Below are 24,304 nucleotides of genomic sequence, written 5' to 3'. Positions count from 1 at the left end.
CTACTATTAATGTACTTTCTTCAATTCTAAGATTATTACTGTACTAAAATAAAAGTGAATCATCATAAGATATTTCTAATAATAATAATAATTTCTGCTCAGTGCAACCTCTAATCATACATGTTCCTTCTGAATTAAATTGAAACTTCTCTGAATTGAACACAATGGTTCCACCTCAAATTATTTCTTCTTCTTCTTCTATTATATTTTCATTCATACAATTGTTTCTTCTGTTTCCAAGACCTGCATTACCTCACTCTTCCATGTATTTTTCCAATTAGATTTTGCTGAAGATCTTCACTAGAATTCCATTCTGCTTGACAACATTTTGTGGTGTTTTTTATAAAATAAATATTTATTTCTTGATTCAGTAAAGTATAATGGTTCATTAATTTTTCTCCAAAATAAAAGATATTCTCTTTAGAGCAAACTGAACACTGAACTTCACAATACTGAATTTCAGCATACATAACAATCAAAACTTTTTTTTTTATTCCTTTAGTATTTTACTCTATTTATTTCCTTATATAGGTATTAGTCACAACTATTAGGTGTCTACTGTCCATAAACAAGTGATGAAAGAACATCTCACATGCTATTTCATCTTTAATTTTTAGTCAACTTTGCAGATTTGTTTGAATATAAATGGTTGATATCATCAGACAACCCTACCCAAACCTCTAGATGTTCTATATATTTCCAAAATAGTAAATTGTCAATCCTGATTATGCACATAATAATAAATTCATCAAAATTTCCCTAATGTATGAGGGGCGGCTGAAATATAATGCACACTGGAATGTAATGGGAGAACAAAATGATGTTGCATAAAAAAAGTGCTGCCATCTAGTTATTTCATTTCCCTCTAACTAATGTTCAAAAACTTGTTCACCCAAGTTTCTCCCATTTTCTGTAGTTACCATTACTATGGAGTTGAATATAGCTGCTTTGTCAATGCATCTAAAACAGTATAAGAGAACAGTGATTGAATTGTTAACAACAAAAGAGGTGAAGGCTAGTAATATTCATCATATTTAAAAGCCGTTTATGGTGAAAACTGTTAACTGAAGTACTGTGAACTTCATGCCATCAGAAGCTGGTAAAATGGATACTGAATATGAACTTTGCAGAGGTCAACCGGATGAGAAGCACTGATGATTTTCTGTTACCGCTGAGAAGCACCAAAAGAAGGTGAATGAATTGCTTCAAAATGACAATCATACAACAAAAGAATGCATTGCCTCCCTAATATGTATATCAAAAGAATGAATAGGACACATTATTACACAGCTGGCTACTGTAAAATCTGTTTATGATGAGTGCCATGTAAACAAATAAAAACCAAATAATAACAAAAGGAATGTCGTGAAACATTATCGTGATGAAGAAGATGACTTCCTTTTTAATATTATGGCAAGATCAATCTCTGGTGCATCATTATGACCCAGTAGAAAAATAGCAGAGCATGGAATACTGGCACTACAGTTTGCCACAATAAAAAAAAATTCATAACATAATCCTCTACAAAAAATTCCCTTGGCAATGTTTTTGGATTACAAACACATATATATGACTGACTACAATGAAGCCAGGTCAACTGTAAATTTTGTGCAATATTTAAAGATGTTAAAACATCTTAGAAGGCTTGTGTGTAGTGTTGTGTTTGACAATCCACAGAGCCAATAATTGTGCAATATGATAATGTTCAGTTATACACATCACATGCAACCACTGAGCCTCTTGTGAAATTGAAATTTATATCAATTCCACACCCTCCACTCTCGCCAGGTTTGGTATCCTGTTATTTTACTTCTTTCTGCAATTAAAAGAGAATATTAAGGGTATTCATTTTACCATAGATGATGAACTAAAAAAAGCAGTGAGGTCATGGATCAACAAATGACTGTCAGCATTCTTCATCGAGAAATGTGTAGCTTGTAAATAGTGTCTACATGGAAAAATAAATGTAAGTTTATGAATTAAATAAAATGTTCTTTCGTGTTATATTTGTTTCATTTGATTATGTCTTTTCATTTGTGAGTTATGAGCAATGTGCATTACATTTCAGCCACCTCTCACAACACTATCTACAGTTATTATAAAACATGTTTATCCTATTCTTTATACATTTTTTTTCGAGGTTCTTCTGGACCAAAGTGACTGGGATTTAGCAAGATTTTTATAGTTAGAAGCCCTTCCTCATATTAACCTTAATGTGGTCTAAAAATGTCTTGTTCAGTGCAAACAATTACATGATGTCATATTTACATTATATGATTAATTTCAATGTACATTCCTGTTCTATATTTAATCGTAAATTTATTTAGTTTCAATGACCAACATTTTTAAAAGTTAAATTATGTGGAATAAAGATTAGATGAAAATGATCAGTGACTTCTAAAAGAGATATTTTTAATATTATTATCATCAGTATTTAAGTTGATGATATTACCTATTAGATGCTTAATCACTTTAACATAAACCCCATGAAGTAGTAAAGAAGTGACCTCAACCAAATTACAGGCTAGTGACCAATTCTTTTCCACCTATAATTATTACCATGAACTAATATTTTGAAAAAAAAAACAAAAAAACAAAATAGATTTGTTGTGCTTGAATTGCATATGTGAAATTTAATACTCATATACACAGTTGATAATATATAACCTTGCATTGTTCAAGCGATTTGAGAAGTGATTTATTAGCATAATATTATTCAATATGTTTAAGTTTTTTTCTAAAGAAATATATAAGAATTCATTGACATACACATACCACCACAGGAAACAATCAATATTAGAAAAACATCACCAATTATTATACAATGAAGTTAATTTCTAAGTAACTAAATCTGTATTTAATTAAAGTGAAAGAAAAATAAATCTTTAATGGTATAAATTAAAAGTGAACTAAAAAGACTTAACTATTATTGCTCAAAAGAAAGTATTTTATAAATGAAGTAATGTTTTCAACTGAAGAAAAAAGATTAGAAAGTTCAAATAATTAAACATTTTTTAAACCAAATTTTTACCAGAAGGGAAGATTGCTTTATTCTCCGAACTAAAGTATAGTTCTTTACCTACTGGAAGCATTTCATTCCAAGTTTTATAAATAATAATTGTCCATTTTAAGTTTGCCACAAAAAAATCTTTAAATGTGTGAACTTTATTTTTCTCTAAGCATTAAAAGTATATACTGGTATTTTACAATTCATGTCTGTTTTTCCAATGCAATGGCCAGCTTTACTTCTTTAAATAGCAACTTTTTTTTTTTTTTGCTATTTTTTGATAGAAAACAATTTTAAGACTTTTGTAGATTTCAATATTTTTCCCTAATTGCCACTGTTCACAAACTAGAATCTCTTAAGGATGAAAAGCCAATACAATACAAATATAATTTTTTCCATTATAATATATATTTTTCATGTAGTTTTCTGATAGGAAATATCATTCTAAAACTTTTTCCATCTTGGGTATTTTTTTCCTAAATGTAATTGCCATTCAGGAGCAACAGATGATCTATAGTTTGTATACATGTACATTAATATATTTTACCTAGAAGTTATTCTTTTGTTTTAAATATGTTTGGAAGATATAAGTTTTAACCCTTAGAGCCTCAAGGTAACGATATATCGTACATGAGTGATTGTGCTAAAAGTCTCACCCATACGATATATCGGTATGTAGTTGTTATGCTCATATATTTCTTTACTGCTAGATCGCCTTTTCTTAAAGCTTACAATTCGTACATATCGATAGTGTAGGTTGTTTTCATTTTACGATACGTATTTTAGAGAATAATCAAATTCAAAATTCCGATAATCTCTGATGTAAACAGAAGTTTGTTCCGTGCATTCATGGTTATGTTTTGGTTACTCCGTGCATTTAAAAGGGATTTTTTATAGGTATTATAATATTATTTTTTTAAATTAGAGTTTCAATTATAGTGTTAGTTGTAGTTTTAGTTACTGTGATCCGTAAAATATTCAGATTTATTCGTTAGTTCGGTGTTTTTTTTTCTACAATGTCCGGGCCTAGTAATGTCTTACCGATGCAGAAATTAATAACTTTTTTGTAGATGATACTGATAGCGATTTCAAATTATCTAGTGACAGTGGGGCTGAAGAAGATGATGAATTAATCACAAGCGATAGTGATGGGGATTCAGAAGAAGATGAGGCATGCAGAAACATCATTGAACCGGAAGATAATGTCTCTCTTTCACATCAATTTTTGGAACTCCCCGGCCCAAAACATATGCCTAATCCAGGTTCCACAACTATAATTTATTTTTATTTATTATTTACATTTAATTTATTTGAACTGATGGTGAAAGAAACAAATAGATCAGCCAATGAATATTTAAATGCAAATAGAGATAGGCTGTCTGAACCATACCGAAAATGGAAAAATATTACCATTTATGAAATGAAAGGTTTTATAGCTTGCATACTGAATATGGGGATAATTAGAAATATTAGAGTTACTGGAGTACAGTATCATCACAGGCAACCCCTCGGTTTGGTAAAATGTTTTCAGCGCACCATTTTAGAATTATTTTGAAATTTCAAAGCATAAATGTCACAAAAAAATGGTAACACAAAAATTTCAATAACTGTAAATAATATGAATTTTTAAGTGAAATTTTTTTATTTTGTTCACAAATAAGTTTGGTTTTTAGAAACAGTGATAGATTAGATATAAATTGCAAGGATTTTTTTCAATTAAAGAACAAATTCAGTATTTTTTTTTTTTTTAATGAAAAAAAGTTGAATTTTATTTTTTAAATAATTAATCAAGGGTGTAACAACATTTTGGATTGCAGCACCACAATCTACATAGTTTACTGAGTAATTACAATTTTTTTCATAATTTTATCGTGTATATTGTATCGTGTATTGTATTGTATATTGTATCGTGTATTTCTGTGGCATTTCTACCAAACATCTACTTTTTCTGAAAAACGTGCTTGAGGCTTTTAACTAGTACTTACAAAATAGGCTTGAGGCCGTAAGGGTTAATATTTTTGTGACATATTACAGTTAAAATAGTAATAGTGATAAAACCCAGTATTGTTTTAAACAATTTCAGATATTCATACAGTTTGTTCTTTGTAGAATAAAAAGTTTTAAGAGGAATAATACACTTAAGTCAGTAGTTTCTAGTTCACACATCTATCACAAAATAAATGTTTTATATTTTACAGTGTGTATGCAGCAACAAAATAAGTGTATGAACATATTTTTTATATTAAAAAAGAATAAAATACTGAAATAAAAAATATTATTCATAATAAATTAAAAGATAAAAAAATACACAAAAGAATTTCTCATTTACACACCATCAAGAGCTGTTTAATGTATGATGAAAGATAGCTTCACCTCAAAAAAACTTTGCTACCTTTTATTTTTTTATACATATTTCTTTTAATTAAATTGCAATAAAAGGTAAAGATTTTAACAATTTAAAATAAAATAACAAAATCAAAAAAAATCACATATTCAAAAGTAAAAAAAATAAGAAAACAAAATTAATGTGTTAGAAAAATTAGTTTAAAAAACACAAAACTGAAGAAAAGGAAACATTAAACCTATGAAAGATTAATATTAGGTAAATAATTTAGTGTGTATAAAAACATATGCACATAACTTTTTCTATAAAAATGATCAGTAATAAAATCAATGAGAATGATTTAAAATACACATAAATTATAATATTATACTTACCAGTTGTCGGTGTAGGTGATCCAACTTTATTTCTGAAACATATTAATAAAACAATTTAATTTACCCAATTAATTACCATGATTATTAAAGAAAAAAATCATGAACATACTTAAAGTAGTTATTAGAAAAGATAAGGGCTTATCTTTGAAATTATAACTTAATACTTACAAAAAAAGTAAATTACGTAAGTAAAACTTACATATTTATGTAAGTTTTATACCATATTACAGCTGATTCTATTCATGAGTTTCAAGTTATTTAAAGAAAACTTACACAAAATAGTGCAAATTACATTTACAAAGTACCTCATTCCTACAACTGTGGGTTGTTTCTGATGCATGGCTTACACACATGCACACACACGCACACAAAAACTTAATTTAAAATGTTTATCATTTTATTTAAATATAATATATCTTAATATAATATCTTTTTGTTTATTTAATTCAATGATTTTAACTAAAGCACGCATGCATACTGTATTTAATTTGCACGGGTATAGCGGTAATAGCGGCGACAGTCGGCACTAACTAAAATAATGCAATTTCACAACTTATATAGAATAAATTCCACTTATACGGTTAGCAGACTGGTATAGCCAAGGCTTAACGCATCAGGTACTGAGTCAACAGGGTTATCAAGTTTGAGATCCAATCAGACCGAGTTACTTTTTAAAACTTTAAATATTATTCACTTACTTAATTTTATCACTCACCTGTGACGTCACAACATAGCAGACAACTACAACAGCATTTTTTGGGGTGGGGTGTGATTTTGCAAATTTGTTTTTTTGTTATTTTTTAATTGTTAACAAATGTGCCTAAGAAAAATATGACCTTAATTAAAAAATGAATTAAATATGATCTTAAATCTAGAGTTACTGTGGGTGACCTTGCTCTACAGCCTCACCCGTTGACATTTTAAGTTGAAAATTTAATGGCACCAATACCACATATATAGAAGTAATTTGACTAAGTTTCTCCAAAATTGGTCCAGTAGTTCTGAATATATAAGGTGATTTAGAGGCCAACACGAACACACATGCATGCATTTATGCATATACACAAACATCAACATCCAGAAAATTTCTATCAGTTTTTTGTGTTAATTAGGTATCAAAACGTCAAGATCTGGTGAAAACCGCATATGTCCAAATATTCAGTTAGAATATGGCAACTGCCGTATTTATTCGAGTAACCCCCACCCCTGAATAAGCTCCGCACCTCGATTTTCCAGACCCAAAATCTAAAAACAAAACTCATTTATATACCGATATTTTAAAGTGCAACAGATATGATAAAAAAATACGTAAATACGAAAATGTTCAGAAAGTAAAGCATTTAATTCGTTCATTTAAATTAAAATATTAATACTACATTAATAATTAATTACCCTAAGTACTAGTTTAGTTCAGAATCAGTAGGCCAGTAAAATAAAAAGAAAGTATCAGTTGAAAAGGATCATTTCAATACATTTTTTAATATGGGATTTTATTTTTAATTAATCACTGTCACTGTCAATGTCTGTAGAAGAGTTACCGGTAATCTCCACGTCGCTCTGCCAAAGGTGATCGATCGTTTTCACTACAATCAAGTTCATTAGATATTCCGCATTTTTTAAAACTTTTCCTTACTAATTCCGTGGTTATACCTTCCAAAAGGTATTTCCTTTGAGCCAAAGGTACTGATGGGAATTTATTGTCATTGTGCAGAAGCACAGCTTTTAAACTAACTTTAGAGGAATCAATGAACAAGCGCCATTCTGTTAGGTTATGTTTATTACAAAGTGTCTTCATTAGAGAAAAATGTCATTACAAAACACTAAGTCATTATCTTGAGAAAAATAGTCTTTAAATTCAGAATGACGATTATGATTAGTATATATCTTTGATTCTTTTGAAGAAGAGTCCACCCTTTTTCCGGGAAGCAAGCATTTCTGACTGTTTTTTTGCATAACTTTAAATCTCGTATGAGATCGTTAAAATTTTCTTGAGTCAGTAAATGAGGTTCAGATGAACTGCTTTGTCAAAAAGTTGTATCACCAGAATCTGTTTCTTTTTCTTCCTTACTTCCATCAGACTCTGAACTCTCTTCATTTAATATCACATGTTCTGGAGGCTTTGGTATGGGCAATTCTTCGCAGTGTGGAACTGGTCTCATTGCAGATTGCAAGTTAGGGCAAACATACCACTGTATGTTTTGATTTTAACGTAATCCCTTTAATGTTTGTTAAGCAGAATTAAGTCAGAAGAGTGATCTTGGGTTCCCACCAAATCATAAGGATAGTAAATGACATATGCCATTTTTCCATGCTCTCAGAAGCCTAGAATACGATAAATAACAGATATATGGGGCACAGGCCCTTGTTTAATTTCTGACTTTACACCCAAAATAAAGTTCATAATAGTTTTTTACTAATGGAGTAAGCTTTCGCGTTTGAGGCTTGAGTATCACTTCACCACATACATAACAAAAATTGTTAGGATGACTTAAACAAACTTTAGGCACTTTGTAACTAACAATTAATTAAAAGAAATAAAGTTGTAAATATCTAATACACAATAATTTAGACACACAAAGCACTCACAATTATGTATTTATTGGTTCACTACTATCTTACAATTGGCATCGTTCTGATGAATGTATGCTACACTAGATCATGTTCATACATGTCTATACATGGCTGAACCTGCACAACAGTAGCAACGTTACCCTTTGAGTTAGCTCATTTGGTTCTATCATATTTACAATGCTCTAGGAGCTTTTACTTGACAATGGACAAATGAACCAAAAAACACTTAATATATAAAAAAATTAAAATAACAAAAAAGCTGTGGGTGATAGAGAAATTCCGAATACATATTTGAAAACAGGATAAAAAACTGCATTAAGTACACCTATTCGTACTCATGTTGGCATTGGTAATCATGTTGACCAGTGTTATTTAAAAATTTGTATGATATAACATACAATTTAAATAAATAATACAAGTAACATATAAATAAAAGGAACACTTAAAAATTTAAATCAATACAATAACAATAAAAAGATTTATTAATTAAGATAGTTACAATTAAATTCTAAGACAACTACTGCTACAATAGCGATTGTTAAGTGGGCCTATAATAACCATACTAGGATTTAGCGTAAAGTCAGGGGAAGATGCTAATTTACAAAGTAAATTAGTAAAAGTTTAATTACCTGAAATGGGCCTAAAGATTCTCTAGGCCCATTTCAGGTAATTAAACTAGGGCTGCTTGAGGAAGGTACTTATTTTCATAATTTGACATAAATCATTCCGTTGGCATTCCAAGGGATTACTGCAGGATCATGTCCTCTGTTGGTTTGTCATAAAAATCAGAGATTCCAAAACATACAATCTTAGAATGTGAGGCCTTACAATGGAAGCATTTCCACATCTTTTGACTCTTCTCCAGAGATGCATTCTCTACATGGTTAGGAAAGTTTTTACATTCAGTAGACACAGTACCAATACATCATTTTTTAGTAATGAATAATAAACTTTATGGCTAAATGTCTTAAACTTTTTTCCCAAATTTTTTATATAGAATAAATTAAGACATAGTTAGAATATGTAACTTAATTAATAAAAAAAATGTTATATTTATTCTACTTAATGTAACATGAATGAGTTCAGATACAGTGAAAAAAAAAAAAAAAAAACTGTATAAACTGTGAAATTGAGTCTGAAATGCTGGTTTAGTAACGAAATTAACAATTATTAAAATTAAAATAAAAAATATATAAAAAATGAGTCTATATATTAAATATATATATATATATACATTTATATTAATACAACTTACGTTGAATTTGAATTAATGGATTGTGGAGAATTGGAAATCTTTTTCAATGTGTAAGATCCACGCTGACAATCATTGGCCAACTTGTCAACTATTGCTTCTAATTCAGCATAAACCTAAATAAACACAACATAAATGTTATTTAAAATATTTAAAAAAAATTTAAAAAACTTTCTAATTACCTTTTTATATTAAAAATAATATATTAATTTGCCAAAATTAATTAAATTTTTAACAGAATTAACTACTTGACAGCTTTTCAATTCCATTTGACAACTCTTTATTACTGTCAACTTTGAAAATCTTTCATTGTAATACATGAATATTGATAAATATAATTAATTCAATAAAAGAAGACATTTGTACCAATAAAATTTCACTCATTGTAATATATATGAAAATTAAAATTCTCAAATGTAATAATAATTTCTCTATATTTATCATTATATCTTAAAAATATACCAAAAATATAATTTAAACAATTCTTTGAATCCAATATATTAGGGAAGACGCCTTATAACAATCCAGATAGAAATATGAAACTAGTTAAAAAGAGATCTAAATTCTGAATTCTTTCATAATCATGGTTGATGTAAAGGTCATGAGAAACCATGTAACTTATTATACAGATGGTTCGTATATTAATTGAAAAGCTGGTCAGAATCTTTGTTGAATTACTTAACTTACATCTAGTCTCAGCCTCAGGAAATACAACAGTCTTTCAACAGATAACAGTCTTTCTGAGATATTCGCAATTCTTAGAAATGCCTACCTATGTTTGGAGATGGGATGTGTTAACAAATATATAACTATATTTTCAGACATTCAGGCCATTAAGATCCTTTAATCAGAGCAAGTTGAAACTACTGATCTCAAATTTAAAAAAAAAACATTTTTAGATCTTTCACGCCTTAAAAATGACGTAGAATTATATTCGGTGCATGGATTGTTATGAGTTGAGAGTAATGAGGAATCTGATCTCTGATCAGCATAGGTGTTAATATTTATTGGTACTAAACCATTATGTTGGTTAGCATATCCTCATCTAGGACAGGTTGAACAATGGTTTCCAATAAATGTGTAAATATTTGAAGACCCAATCTACAAAAAAAAATTGTAATTCAGGAACTCTATACAAACGGTTTTTCTTAACAACAGTAAATAAACTAAATCTTATGTAAATTATCAGTTTCCTGATTAAACATATATACATGATATGTCAAATCTCATTTGAAAAATGTGGGGATATTTTGAGAAGATCTAAAAATGTAGATTGCAATAGTCCAATGGAATGCTAATAAGCATCTTTTCCTAGAATATGAGGAAGTTTAAATATTAAAAAAAAATTATTTTATTTTGCCATACTTCCAGCTGTAGGATCAGAGTTTGTAAGTCAGACCTTTGTCAACATATTTGCTGCTTGCCTCAGATCTTTATAAAGACTCAGTTTAGCTCATGGCTCAAAGTAAACAGGAGGTACAAAAAAACGTTTTTAGGCTGAGGTTATTGGGCTGAGAGCAGTTTACTTTTAACCCAATCTAATCTAGATCCTTAGTAATGTGTGTTTTTACAGTTTTCTACTGTCCAAAGGTTTTTTATAATCTTAATTGTTTTAATGCCAATTAGTCTACTTTACTGAAAGAACTCTTTGCAAAAAAAAAATAATAAAAATTATATTAACCTTAGCTGTTTCTGAGTGGAAGACTTGTTCAGCTGCAAACAATGTTTGTAAATTAGTAACAAGAAAGAGTACTCGTGAATCATATAATGCTGGCAGTTCATCGTGCAATTCACTGTTGAGCACTTCATACGTTCTCTTTGCTTCTTCTAACATATCACGTGCTTTAGCTACCTTACTTTCATCTCTCTTCTTTGTTACATTGGTACCTTGAAGTGATTGCATATTATGTCGCTGACTGTCATAATCGACCAACTTTCTATTTCTTTTTTCTATTTTTTTCTAAAATGAAAACAAAATAATAATTTAACTGTGTATTTACATAATTAATTAACAATAATATTTAAAAAAAGTCAGATACTTAAATCTGCTCACGTCATGACTCATATCCCAAAAGGGGGATGGAGGCATCATTATCAAAATTTCTGTTGAAACTTACAAAGTTTAATAACTTAAGTTGATGTAAAGATAACAGAATAAAATACACATGTATAACTATAAATACAGAACTGACTGCAAAAGAATAATTAAACACAGCCAGTACACATTAAATCTATTTTAACTAGATAAAATATCCTTTCAATCCCTGAATTAATAACACTGGACAAGATGTTACTTTGTGCCCCAAAAAGATATCAGGCAATAGAAATTATGTTCAGATACATTTGAAATTGAATGCCTAGCTTGTGCAGTTATCAGTCAGCTATAAACCAAATCAATTAACGAACCAATAAGATGGAGACTACTTCACATACTTCATGACAACAGCAAATTATGCAAGCTTATGCCCCTCAGATACAAGGTGAATAAACTAATTAATAAAAATGAATAAAATAATAATAATTTTAGAAACATTTAAAATGTTTAAAACAAAAATTGTTCAAGGCTTGAAAGATATTAAATTTTATTCTTACTGTTGTATTAAAGTCATGTTCAAGCAATTAATTTGTATAAAACCATTTCAGAGAAGAGAAGCAAACTTGGTGTACTTTTGAAATGCTGGATAGCTAAGTCAGAGCCCAGGTGAATAATCCTGTTCAGTTTCATTACAAACAGATATGCTATTCAGGAATGATGGCCTAAATTCTCTATATAAAACATATTAAAAAAAACTTATAATCAATGGCATTTGAAAATATAGATTCGTAAAAATATATTATCTTACAATTAAGCTAAAATTAGACTAATATTTAATTTCTAACATGATGCACTGGAAAACCTCTGATGGTATCTCTATTTTGATGTGCCTTGACCTGTTAACATAATTTTATGAAATTCTAGATTGAATTAAAATGACGCAGTTAAAAAAATTCAAACTTCATTTTAATAAAATTAATACTGGTTCATTAGCTGATTATATAAATCAAATTTAAACAGTTATTTTTTAAAATTAGGATACAGGCGATGTGCTTATGGTTGTGTAAAATCACAGAATGTATTTATTTGATAAGTTCTGTCTTGAACTTCATTCTGATCAAATACAAAAGTTGTTTCCTTTCACAAAACATAATTTCTTAAACAGTGGCAAAGTATTTTAGTCCTAAGTATGTTTGTAATAAGTAAATTTCATTTTTGTTATACTGTTACAATTTTAAATCATTCATAGGTTATCTGACATCCACTTATTTAGAGCAGTAGTTGTAACTAGACCACTAAACTAGTCTAACAAGTAGTAACCTTTGAATAGTTAGACTAAAAAGTAAGAAAATATTTTTTTCTTCTGCAGTTATATTCCAGTTCAGCACTTCAAATTTAAAAAAAAATAACTACTCTCTTTCAATATGCATGCACAATCTCTCTCATTCATACACACACACACACATGCTTGTGCACATATGTGTGACGTCTTCAAGGGTCGTTCATTAATTAATCCTTATGTTCAAATTCCAGTTCAAAATGATGAATTTAAGTTTCATCACATGTTATAAAATACAAACAATCTAAATTACAAATTTTTTGGTTATTTGAAGAAAAATTATTTTTTTAATAAGTGAAAGATTTACTTCCTTCCTCTTTGTAATACAGGGTAAAAATTATTTTCATCCTGATAAAACTTCTCAGTAAATAAAATACATTTGGTCAGTGGTTATGCAGAAAAAAGTTAAAATAGAAATTTTATTTTAATTGGTGAAAGTACTTCAGTTTTACTCTTGAGAAAGGGATTTGAAAAGTGTTCCTGCTGTTAATGAACTGCGAGTAATGCAAAGTTACTTTAGGCCTTGGGATGTGCTGCTCCGCGAGGGCAAGCATGAGGTAGGCAAGACACTGTCCAAGGGTTGTCCTCAGATCAGCGTGTTGGGTCCATTGTTCTGGGTGGTTAAATTCCTTTCTGCAGCTGAGATTGCCCGACGGGTGTCACATTGTGGCTTACGCCGATGATGAGCTCCTGCTGGTCAAAGGAAGCTCACAGAGGGAGGTTGGGCGCCAAGCCACCCAGGCACGCAGGATACTTGAGTTGTGGTGTCACCAACATAAGATGACATTCAGCCCAGAGAAAACCACAATGATGCTTCTTAAAGGTCGTTTGGCAGTGAGGCATCAGGTTCGTGATTTGATGTCAGGCCTTTGTATTAAGTATGTTCAAGTTCAAAAGTACCTTGGGGTGTTTCTTGATGAGAAATTGCAGTTCAAGAAGCACCTTAATTATGTCATGGAGAAGGCCTGTCATGCCTTCTTTGGTATTCAACGAGTGGTCAATCCTGATTGGGGTTTTAATTTTAAGACTACAAGTATCATATATACGGGTGTATGCGAAGCAATTATGATATATGTTGTGCCTGTTTGGATGGATAGGCTAAAATTTAAAAGCTATCAGGATGTATTATTAACAGCTCAACACCTTATACTATTAATGGTAATGGGAGGTTACCGTACCATACCATGGAAGGCAATCTTGGTAATTGCAGGCGCAAAACTGATAGATTTAATTGTGTCAGTAAAGCAACAGCATTATGTTGCTAAGAAATCAGGAGAATCAACTCACAAAAAATTTGTGAAATAGAACGGCATGGCAATGCTTTATAGCAGGCCAAATATGATGAAGCAAAGGGTGGGTGATGATCTGCATTATATGCATGATCTTTTCCTAGACATTAATGGTTTACGGAGTGCCCCTTGGGTTCACCCTAATAAGTATGTGATGAAATTTCTTTCTGGTCATGGCACCTTCTGAAACAGACTCCAGCGATTTGGCTGGAGGATTCAGGTTGTGTCCAGATTGTGGACATCACATACCATGTGATTTACAAATGCACAAAATACGAACTTATGTGCACAAAGACTATCTGTCGGCTCGACATTAGATCTCCGTGAGAATTGGAAAAACCAGGTCAAATGGGTAATTGTTGAAAATTTCATTGGGTACCTAGCAATAGAACAGATTGCCGAAGAAATTAAGGGTTCCGCCTGGTCTTCCACGTGTTTTGGTTTTGTTGCTCTTGTGTTATAAGGTTTGATGTTTTTGTAGAAGTGTTTTATTTAGTTTTTTAAGTTTATTTTTATTTCTTGTTTTGTTATGTTATGGTTCTTCTCTTGAAACTCAACTTCTAATCTATCAGGTAGGTAGTTGTGTTTTTAATTTCAGTTCCTTCATGTCACTCAGTCTTTTTACAGACTCATCATAAATGTATTTTGTTTTAAAGAGTTCATTTCCTAGTAACAGACTGATGGGAATATCATACATGTGGTATTCACATCAGCGGCACCCTGACTGAGGCAAGGACAAGGCTGAGAGATGCCTTTTGCCAAGGTTCTGAAGATGACCTCCGGTAAAGCCCATAAGGGCTAGGTATAGAGAGGGGAGGCATAATTAAAAAAATTTCTATCAGTAGCATAAAATAATCAAAAGTTATTATCTGTCTATGTTGAGGCATGAAGTAAACAATATACATGTGTGTGATGTGTGTAAATACACAACACACATACATATGACAAATTTCAACCATGTGATGCAATCAGCTGGATGGGCAAAAATGATACATCAAGTTTTAAAAATAGCCATTATACAATAATGTTAATGATTACTTATGCCTGTCATTAATCTCAGATTATCACATTATTAGCTACTATTATGTAATTATAAATATGTTAGCTTTACTGCAATGTACACAATGGACTATTATTGAAAAATTTATACTAACAGAAATCAGTTCCCTGATTTTATAATATTCATATTATTTGCTACTTGAGACCAAGAGTAAACAAATGTTCTGTGTGTTAGTGCAAGTATTTTACATTGCAATTCGGTACATAGTTATTTATAGTTTTATAATACACAGTCAAATTATATTTCCGATACTATTTTAAAAACAATTACTAGGTCTTAAGAAACTTCATTGTTATTTTAACTATGGTGTTGTTAACTACTCGTGATAGAAGTTGCTTTGAGTGAGGTTGTTTTTGTCATTAATTTGGTTTAAATAAATATCACACTGAAATTTATGACTTATTTGATTTATTATAGTGCTGGAAATTAAGTATTGTTTTAAGTGCTTTGTTTAAGTGTTTTGTTTAAGTGTTTCAAGCGACATGAAATTTAATAACTATGGCTGAGAGTTCTTACTGTATAAAAACTCAGAAATGAAAAAATATTAGGAAGTGGGAAAAAAAGCAATAGTTCTTAATGTCTTCAATAAATTTCATGAAAAATATCTTACTTTAGAAATTAAACTAGTAGAAGCGCTTACATCTGAATTCACAGTTGAATCCATTTCAAATATTGAGAGATCGCAAGCTGAAAAGAATAAATATGGGTAAATATACACACTAAAAAAGAAAAGAAAACATTCAAAACCTATTTTAGGCTAATTTGACGATTTCAATATAAATGCTATCCGATTCAAAGTCCAAGGTTTCTTTTTTAAAAATGAACTGCCCACGCTCAATAAGGTACTTTCCAGCTGTCAAAAGTAATTACGATTTACCGAAAATTAGACGGGCTAGTTTACATAATCTTCCTCTATCAATGGGTTTAAAATTTGCAGGAAAAAGTAGAAATAGTTTTATAATTGATAGAGATGACATAAAGATTTGGCAAAGGAAATATTTGAAATAAATTAAAGAATTTAGAAAAATAGGAAAAGTTTTTTATCTGGATGAAACTACAGTAAATGAAGGCATTCAGTCAATAAACATTCGGTTTAGATATCGAAACAGGCTTTTCTGTCTGTACCAGTATAAAATTGGCATGTAAAACGGTTGACTGTAGGTCATACAGAGAATGAAGATGGATTTTTTAACGGTTCATTATTTTTTGAATCCAATAAAAAGGGTGTTTATCACGAAGATATGAGTGCTAATTTTTTTAAAAAACTGATTAATACAATTATGAAGTTGATTTCACTGAATAGTGTTATTGTTATGGATAATGTATTATACCATAGTGTAAAATTAGAAAAAATCCTGAATACATTATGGCTAAAAGTGGATATAGTATCGTGGCTGACAGAAAGCAAATCCCATTTAATTCTACATTTTTAAAGGTTGAACTCTTAGAAAAAGTTAAAAGAAATAAGAAATATTTTAACAAATATGTAATCAATGATAAGGCTGAAACAAATGGACATACAGTATTATTATGGCTTCCACCATACCACTGCAATCTGAATCCAATAGAAGTAGTGTGGAGTCAAGTAAAAGGATTTGTAGCACAAAAAAAAAACTTACAAATTAGTGGATGTAAAAGTTTTACATGAAAACAGTATGGCTGAGGTAATGGAAGATAAGTGGCGGAACTGTGTTAAACATGTGCAGAAGAGGAAAAAATGTGGAAGATGGATTATTTTGTTGATATTGAAGTGAATAAACTCATTATTAATCTCAAAAATGACTCCTCAGAATCTGATGTTAGTGAAGATGAATATGAGGTGTTGAGTGGATGTGATTATTTATCGAGTGATTCACCATAAAGAAATTGAGATAAAACCAACAAAAAACAGTAATAAATCATAAAATATTTTTTAATTTATTTTATGCATGTAAATAGTATTTCTGGGTATGTGTAAAGCACTTAACAAATTATTTACAAACCTATTTATGTTTATCATTTCATTAAACCATTATTATTTTGTATAGCTACTAACTGTATATGACAATTACCACTGTAATGGTAAAAAAAAAATAAACCATAGAAGAAGCGCTTCAGTATGTTTAACAATTTATAACATTTTTTAATTTAATAAATATTAATTTTTTTAGAATATACCAAGCAATAGGCAACTATTTCTGTATTATTACTGTGATAAAAACTAAATCAAGCACACAGTAGCTGTTGTGCAATTATGTCTACACCTGGTACATACTGCTTCACTCGGCATCTGTTTTATTTACTTCAGACCTCAACATAAAATAGACAGATATCAGAATTAACTAAACTTCAAATTTCTTGAGATGGATGGTTTTTTAGTTTTTTTTTGTTTTTTTTTTCAGAGACTAATTTTAACAAAAGTAAAATTCACAAATTTTACTTAAAGCCAAATCGCCTTCAGAATATAGAACCTGCTCAATACTTCTTGATCCGTAATTCAGGTTTCATCAAAATAGAGCCAATTACTCTAATATGCAAGCTGCCACTCAAATTTTGTAATTAAATGTTAAATAGTGTCTGAGATATAAAGTAAAATAAATACCAAAGTCCAGAGAGACCATTTTGATTGATAATACTACTTTTTCTATGTTGGTTTGTGTATTATGAGGGCTAAGAAACAAACAAATTAGTGTGGTATAATGCAATTTGATCCATGCATTACATATTGAATCTGAAATTAATAATTAATAAATACAATACATAATTGCATGTTTTGTTATAGTAAAAATGTTGTAAAACTTGCTAAATCAAATCATTAAATAAGTGTGTATGAATAGTTGAATCATCATGTACTTTTGAAGAGGACCACAATGACAACTTCCAGTATTTTTCTTACTACTAAGAAAAAGTTTATTGCATAAGTTCTTACGGTGAACTTAATTAAAAATTTAAGAAATTACATCACTAATAAACTGAAAAAATACAAACCCTCATTTCAGGAAATTGTGCCTGGTACGTGTTGAGTGGTATTAAAACTTGATCGCCCAGTTTATGACTAAAATCCTGCCATAACATTTCAGCATTCTGAGTTTGAACATATAGAAGATCATGTCCTGTCCACTGGCTCTCATAAATTTCATTTAATGAGTCCATCAAAGTTTTGCTAGCTGCTTGTACAGCTAAAAAAGATAAAAATATATATACATATTAAAAAGTAAGTTAACATTAATTTTTATTATAAAATAAATATTTCAAAATATAAAAAAAAACAATATCATTTTGAATTACAAAGGTTGTAATGATGAAACATTTACAAGTTCATTTCTTACAACTCTTTCTTCTCTTGTCCCCTTTTTCTAATAGGTCATAATTCATAATTTCTTTACGAACTTACTCATCCTCCATCTATCAATATGAGTTAGCATATTGATGAGGATAAAGATAGAGGAAATCCTCTATTTTATCTCCATAAATAGAGAATTTTCAGAGAATAGATTTGAGTGAGCCACCAGAGACTATATGTGGCCGGAGACATGATCAGTAGTAGGGAAACTAGAATTAGACAGTATTTCATAACAGTGTTGAAGCAGTAGGAAGTATTTACAGGAATATAACTGAACTGCTTATTATAGAATTCCTCAGATATATGATTAGTAAAGTATTTAATTAAAAGGTAATATTGGACACATTCATCATTATCAGGGACTAGTGAGTGGATTTTGTGTATTTTTTCTTTCTGTTAATGCAATCCAACCAATTTCAATCCTCTTCACACCCCTATTGCATCCATTTTTGATCTTCCTATGTTGCAGCAATGAATTATAAGTGTGTAATTGATTAAGACACTGAGAGGTCTATCTACAACCAGCCTACAGGACTTATCACTGCAAGAAAAAATATGTTCAAGGAAGAAAGACGACTATGATTTTACAGCAGGTTATATTCAATAAAGGTCAATATATAGCTCTCTCCTATGATGGATGTCTTCTACAGATTACAAATAGATATACCACAAAAAGCCTTACATTTTTTACTGCACTTTCCAAAATTCTGTTTTGAATGCATGATTAAGAACCCTACTTTTTCAATAACTTCTGATCTTCTCAACAAAGAATATCTACCAGGATTATATCTACATCTGAAGGGTCTATAATGAGGAAAAGGAGATAAAAAATAAGGCAAGTGATGGGTAGTAAAAAGGGATGATCTATCCTGCCATGAATAGTTAACTATTCATGGACATTCTCAGAACAAAACATTAAACAGTAAATTGCTGGTTTTTACTTTGGCACTGATGTCATAGAGTCAAAATTTAACGAACTGAAAAGGTTTTTACACTTTTTATTGCATTTAAAAAAAAACCTTTTTTGTAATTCTTTAATATCATTTACAAGTGAGGTAATAAATAAATACAGACAAATAAAAAAAAACCTTTTTTTATATCTAAAGAAAAAATATCAACTGTTTATGTGCATTTATTAATGTAAAATCATAACTACACCTAACAATGTATGAATAAACATAATGTACTTAAGCATATAACTGGATGAAAAGATTTACACATACGCACACACAAGCACCATGACGGCGGAGGGAAAAACATACATTACCATAATTATATTTTAGACAAAAAATAATAGCATTTAAAATGAATATGTATAAAAAAATTAAATGCAACCGATTTAGTAACACAGCACTCAACAACCTTAATATAAATTAAATATGTACTAACTAATAATATTACTGTTATGCTTTTCATGCAACTGTTTTTCAATATGATTTCATCACATGATGGAAATCAATTAATAGAAAAATAATAATCACTATTCTGATCATACAAAAAGTAATGATCAACAGTGACTGCTTGCATACTTTTTGTAAGCAGTGCATTAAAGTCAACTCAACTTTGTTAACAGCTGAAAGCTAACAAAGATATTACTGAACTTTCCCAGCATTCACATGATGCTTTTAACGTAATCTTTCCCACTAATAAAGATAAAATCTACAAATAGTCATGTGCCTTCAAATACTCATTTTTTTTTTTTTTACTTATTTATTTTCTTATAAAAATAAAAAAATTAATAATTAAAATTTTTTTTTAAATTATATTTTAAACTAAGAAGTAACAGAAATGAGACAATTTCAACTTTTTGCTATGTTACTCTGTTTTCAGATAACAACAAACTTACTTACAAATACCTATAAGCTTAATAAAGAAAATTCATAATATGAAAGCTAATCGGAATTATCATGAGAGAAGAATGGTTGATTAAAACAGCAAGTATAAGTAGAAGATGCAAAGAAGAGAGGAAAGTTTAAAAATCTAAAAGAAAGTGGGAGCTATCAATAATTCAAAATTTTAGCTATGAGAATGGAAATGGATGGTGCAAGGGATGACCTGCCTCACAGCAGATAACCATATGATGAAGAAAACTAAAATCAACTTGCACAGTCAAAATTTCTGTTAAGTTTAACCACTTTTGTTATATGCAACATCATTCTACCACTACAATTCTCTAATACACATGTTACCAAACCAAATATTACATCTGTACCTTAAAGTGTTCCTAAAATAGGCACAGCATTCGTACACACAAAAAAGTTTTGTAAAACACTTTTAATATTTTTGGAATCAGGAGACCTTAAAAGTTAAAAAATACTAAATTCACATTATTAAATTGTTTTAACAATAGCAAACATTACCAGATTCTTGTACAAAAGCCAAAATGTGGGTGAGGTACCAATTGGGTATAGCTTTCTAAGAAAATCCAACCAAGAAGTCCTACTTTTAAAATCTAAAACAAGCAGAGTAATTTTCATTACTGAAAACAGGTGTACTGAAATATCAGCATTCAACTAAAGAGAATATTTTTAAAATGTTGATTGAAATTTTAATACCTTTCAGCCACTACAACTAATCATTAAAAATTCTGTTACCTTAATAATGATCAAAATAAATTTAAATGTACACACTGTCTTAATGGTTTTAACAAAATACAAAAATAAAATTATTTAGTCAATCATTTTAACCACAATTATTAATCTTTGGGATTAAATTCTTTCAAAAATTTCTTACTGAATGCTTAAAAATCAAATGGTATTTTACAACAAAATCTTAATTTCAAATGACTATAAGTTCAGAAAGTATTGTAATGAATGTACAAGTGAGTGATTTCATTTTTTTATAATTTACATAGATTCACAATTTCTGAAAAATATGAAAGAAAAAAAGAAAAGGGATTTATTTTTCAGTAGAAAAATATAAATTTTTAATTATTAAAATAAAATCTTCAAGAAACATTAGAAGGGATATAAATGAAAATTAGAGCAAAGAATGATTTAAGGAACAGTCTGAAAATTCCCACAATCTGAACACTGCAACATATCAGTACAATAAAAATGATTATGGCCTTGAAAAGGAGAACACAATAATAAAATAATATATAATACGCCTTAATGTTATATAACTGTAGTTGTCACAATATAAAAATAAATTCACAGTCACACCTGACCACACCAAAACATAAATGCTTGTAAAATCTAATTTCTATTTGATTACAAAAGTAGTTATAACAAAGTGAGATATAAAAAAAATTTACATAATTTTATATTTTAGACTACATTGTCAGCATAATAAAGTAATATAATAGTTTTCAGTTGAGAAATAAATTTAAAAAAAGTAAGAAATCAAACTAATACTTTGGTTTTTACAGTACTCTGACTTATAAAATATTTTTAACAGTAAATAAATACATAATTCGTTCAAATTATAAACATTATATACACATTTTATACATCTTTTCAAGAGTGATAAGTTTTTGCTGTTTTACAGAAAACAATAAGTGCATTTATCTTGAAAGATCAAGAAAACCTATGAAAAATATTTACCAAATTAAAAATACAAAGTTATAAATTAAAAAAAATATTGCAATGTTGTTAAACTTTTCCATAAAGTGTATGGTCTACTGAAAACACTAAACCTGGAGAAGTTAAATGTTTTTATTAAAACCACTACTTTAAATTTAGGAATCAAACATTTTCAAAAGAGTCAAACGTTGTAAAAGTAAAATTTTCAATCCAGTTATGATTTATGACTTCCCTATCTATCCCCCCTTAGAAATCCCAATTCTAAAATTAAATAGCTGTTATTACTTAGCAGCACCAATACATCATATAAGATTTTAAGTCATCTGTGACTCTTTTGGCCAGACACTCACTGGATGATGCTATGAAACAGGACAAATACAAATGTTTGATTCACTGTGTTCTTTATAATTTAATGGTTTGTCGAATAGGTTCTCTGCTTACAAACTAATTCAGAGATATTTTCATTACTGGTTAATAAAAAAACCTAACCTGGGACTGAGCCACCTAAGTCTTCTAATACATGAATTTATATGTATATGTAACATTTATTATATGCATTCTTTTCTGTATGAATATTATTTTATATGCATTTTGTTCAAATATGTATTTATATGCACACATAGAATTAATGACAATGACTTATGAGTTGGGCTGAGACTGGATACTAATGCTTACCAACAACTGGTCTTAGAGAGAAACTATAAAACATGTATTTTGCTTCTTTTCAGAAGTTTACAAAATAAAACAATGCTAACATTTATATTTTTCTAGCATTGAATTTATTCATACTGTTTCAACTGAACTACTATAATTATAATTCATAATATCAAGGTCTTTAAAGTTGTATCTCAACAAAAAGATACATGTACATTATATAATCTATGCAACACAACTAACTCTGTTTTTAGTCTTTCATCAAATACAAATAATAAACATTGAACATAACAATAATAAATCATTCTGACGTTTTACTTTTTAACATTTAAAATAATCACAACAGAGGCCAATAATGTTTACAATTTAAAACCTGACCTACCCAAACTACCAAATTTTATAAATTACACAGCATATCACCTTAATATTATTGTCAATACAACATTAATAATCCAATATGTCGTGCATCATGATGTATGATGTATACTTATAATTAGTTCCGTTATCCAGTTTGATAGACATGATGTTTCTTTTAGAAATAGTGATTTTTTTAAATTAATCTAATAAACAAGATGTTTTAAATAAATCTAAAAAGAATAATAACACTTCTAAATTAAATAAATATGACTTGTAATCGATTTTCTTCAGTTCTTCAAAAAAAAATTATACATTTAACAACCAAGATAAGAGTATTTACCAATATAGTTCAGCAATAAAGGAAGTGTAATTGGGCTTATAACTCCATTTTTAGGTAAAGCAATTTTGAAATAAAATAATGGATAAGTGTATTATGTTCCTGAAATGGGCAGAGACATAATACAATACTTAATTTCTTGATAATAAAGAATAAATTAAATTTTTGATTTATACTTTCTGGTCTTTCCTATGTTAAATGAAAGCATCTTTAGCATCAGATGAATAAATTATTACCTCTTGATAATAATTAAATAAATAGTTAATGAATGATATTCTGTATAAAACTATGCATCTTACATTTTTTATCATCAAGAAATATTGGTATATTATCAATATGTGTGAGTCTACATTATTATATTTGTAAACTTTGGTGATCAAAATAAGTACCATTGTATAAAAAAAAAAATTATTAAAATATATAGTTTTACATAACAATGACAAGAAAAAACATATCTTACCTCGAATACATCGTATGTAGTTATTAAACTCCTTTTGTAACCTAGTAGCTGCATTGTGTTGCCTTGTGAAATTTTGCAGATGTTCATCAAATATATCATCTGCTGTTCTATCAACTTTACCAAGATTTTGAAGAATCTAAAAACATATATAAATAAATGTTACTATTTTTAATAAAGATGTATAAATAAATATATGAGGCTTAACAATTTATTTTAGTAAAAAAAAACATTAGAGGTTAGATAACGGTTTCAAGTAATATTTTTACAAAAGATATAATACAATAAAATAACTGACTAATTATAAAGATCCTTTTTTTATACACAATTATTCAGTTATCAAGGCATTAAGTGCGTCTTGTTTTGTTTGGTATTTTGTGCT

General features: G+C 29.0%; 1 protein-coding gene across 4 annotated transcripts in view; it reads right to left on the bottom strand.

The window, feature by feature from the left end:
• The window catches only part of Amph (amphiphysin), a 354,651-nt gene that overhangs the window by 11,166 nt on the left and 319,181 nt on the right, over positions 1–24,304 (bottom strand). For all 4 annotated transcript variants that reach the window (XM_075375036.1, XM_075375033.1, XM_075375035.1 and 1 more), the window contains 5 exons: positions 23,926–24,061; positions 18,239–18,429; positions 11,230–11,508; positions 9,552–9,664; positions 5,726–5,757 (listed from right to left, as the gene is read on the bottom strand). In XM_075375036.1, the coding sequence (XP_075231151.1) occupies positions 5,726–5,757; positions 9,552–9,664; positions 11,230–11,508; positions 18,239–18,429; positions 23,926–24,061 (751 nt within the window). The remainder of the gene's footprint in view (positions 1–5,725; positions 5,758–9,551; positions 9,665–11,229; positions 11,509–18,238; positions 18,430–23,925; positions 24,062–24,304) is intronic.

Source organism: Lycorma delicatula, chromosome 9 (genome assembly GCF_047948215.1).
Source record: "Lycorma delicatula isolate Av1 chromosome 9, ASM4794821v1, whole genome shotgun sequence".
Taxonomy (NCBI): domain Eukaryota; kingdom Metazoa; phylum Arthropoda; class Insecta; order Hemiptera; family Fulgoridae; genus Lycorma; species Lycorma delicatula.
The sequence above is the reverse complement of the archived record's forward strand: the minus strand, read 5'-3'. Positions and strand labels throughout refer to the sequence as shown.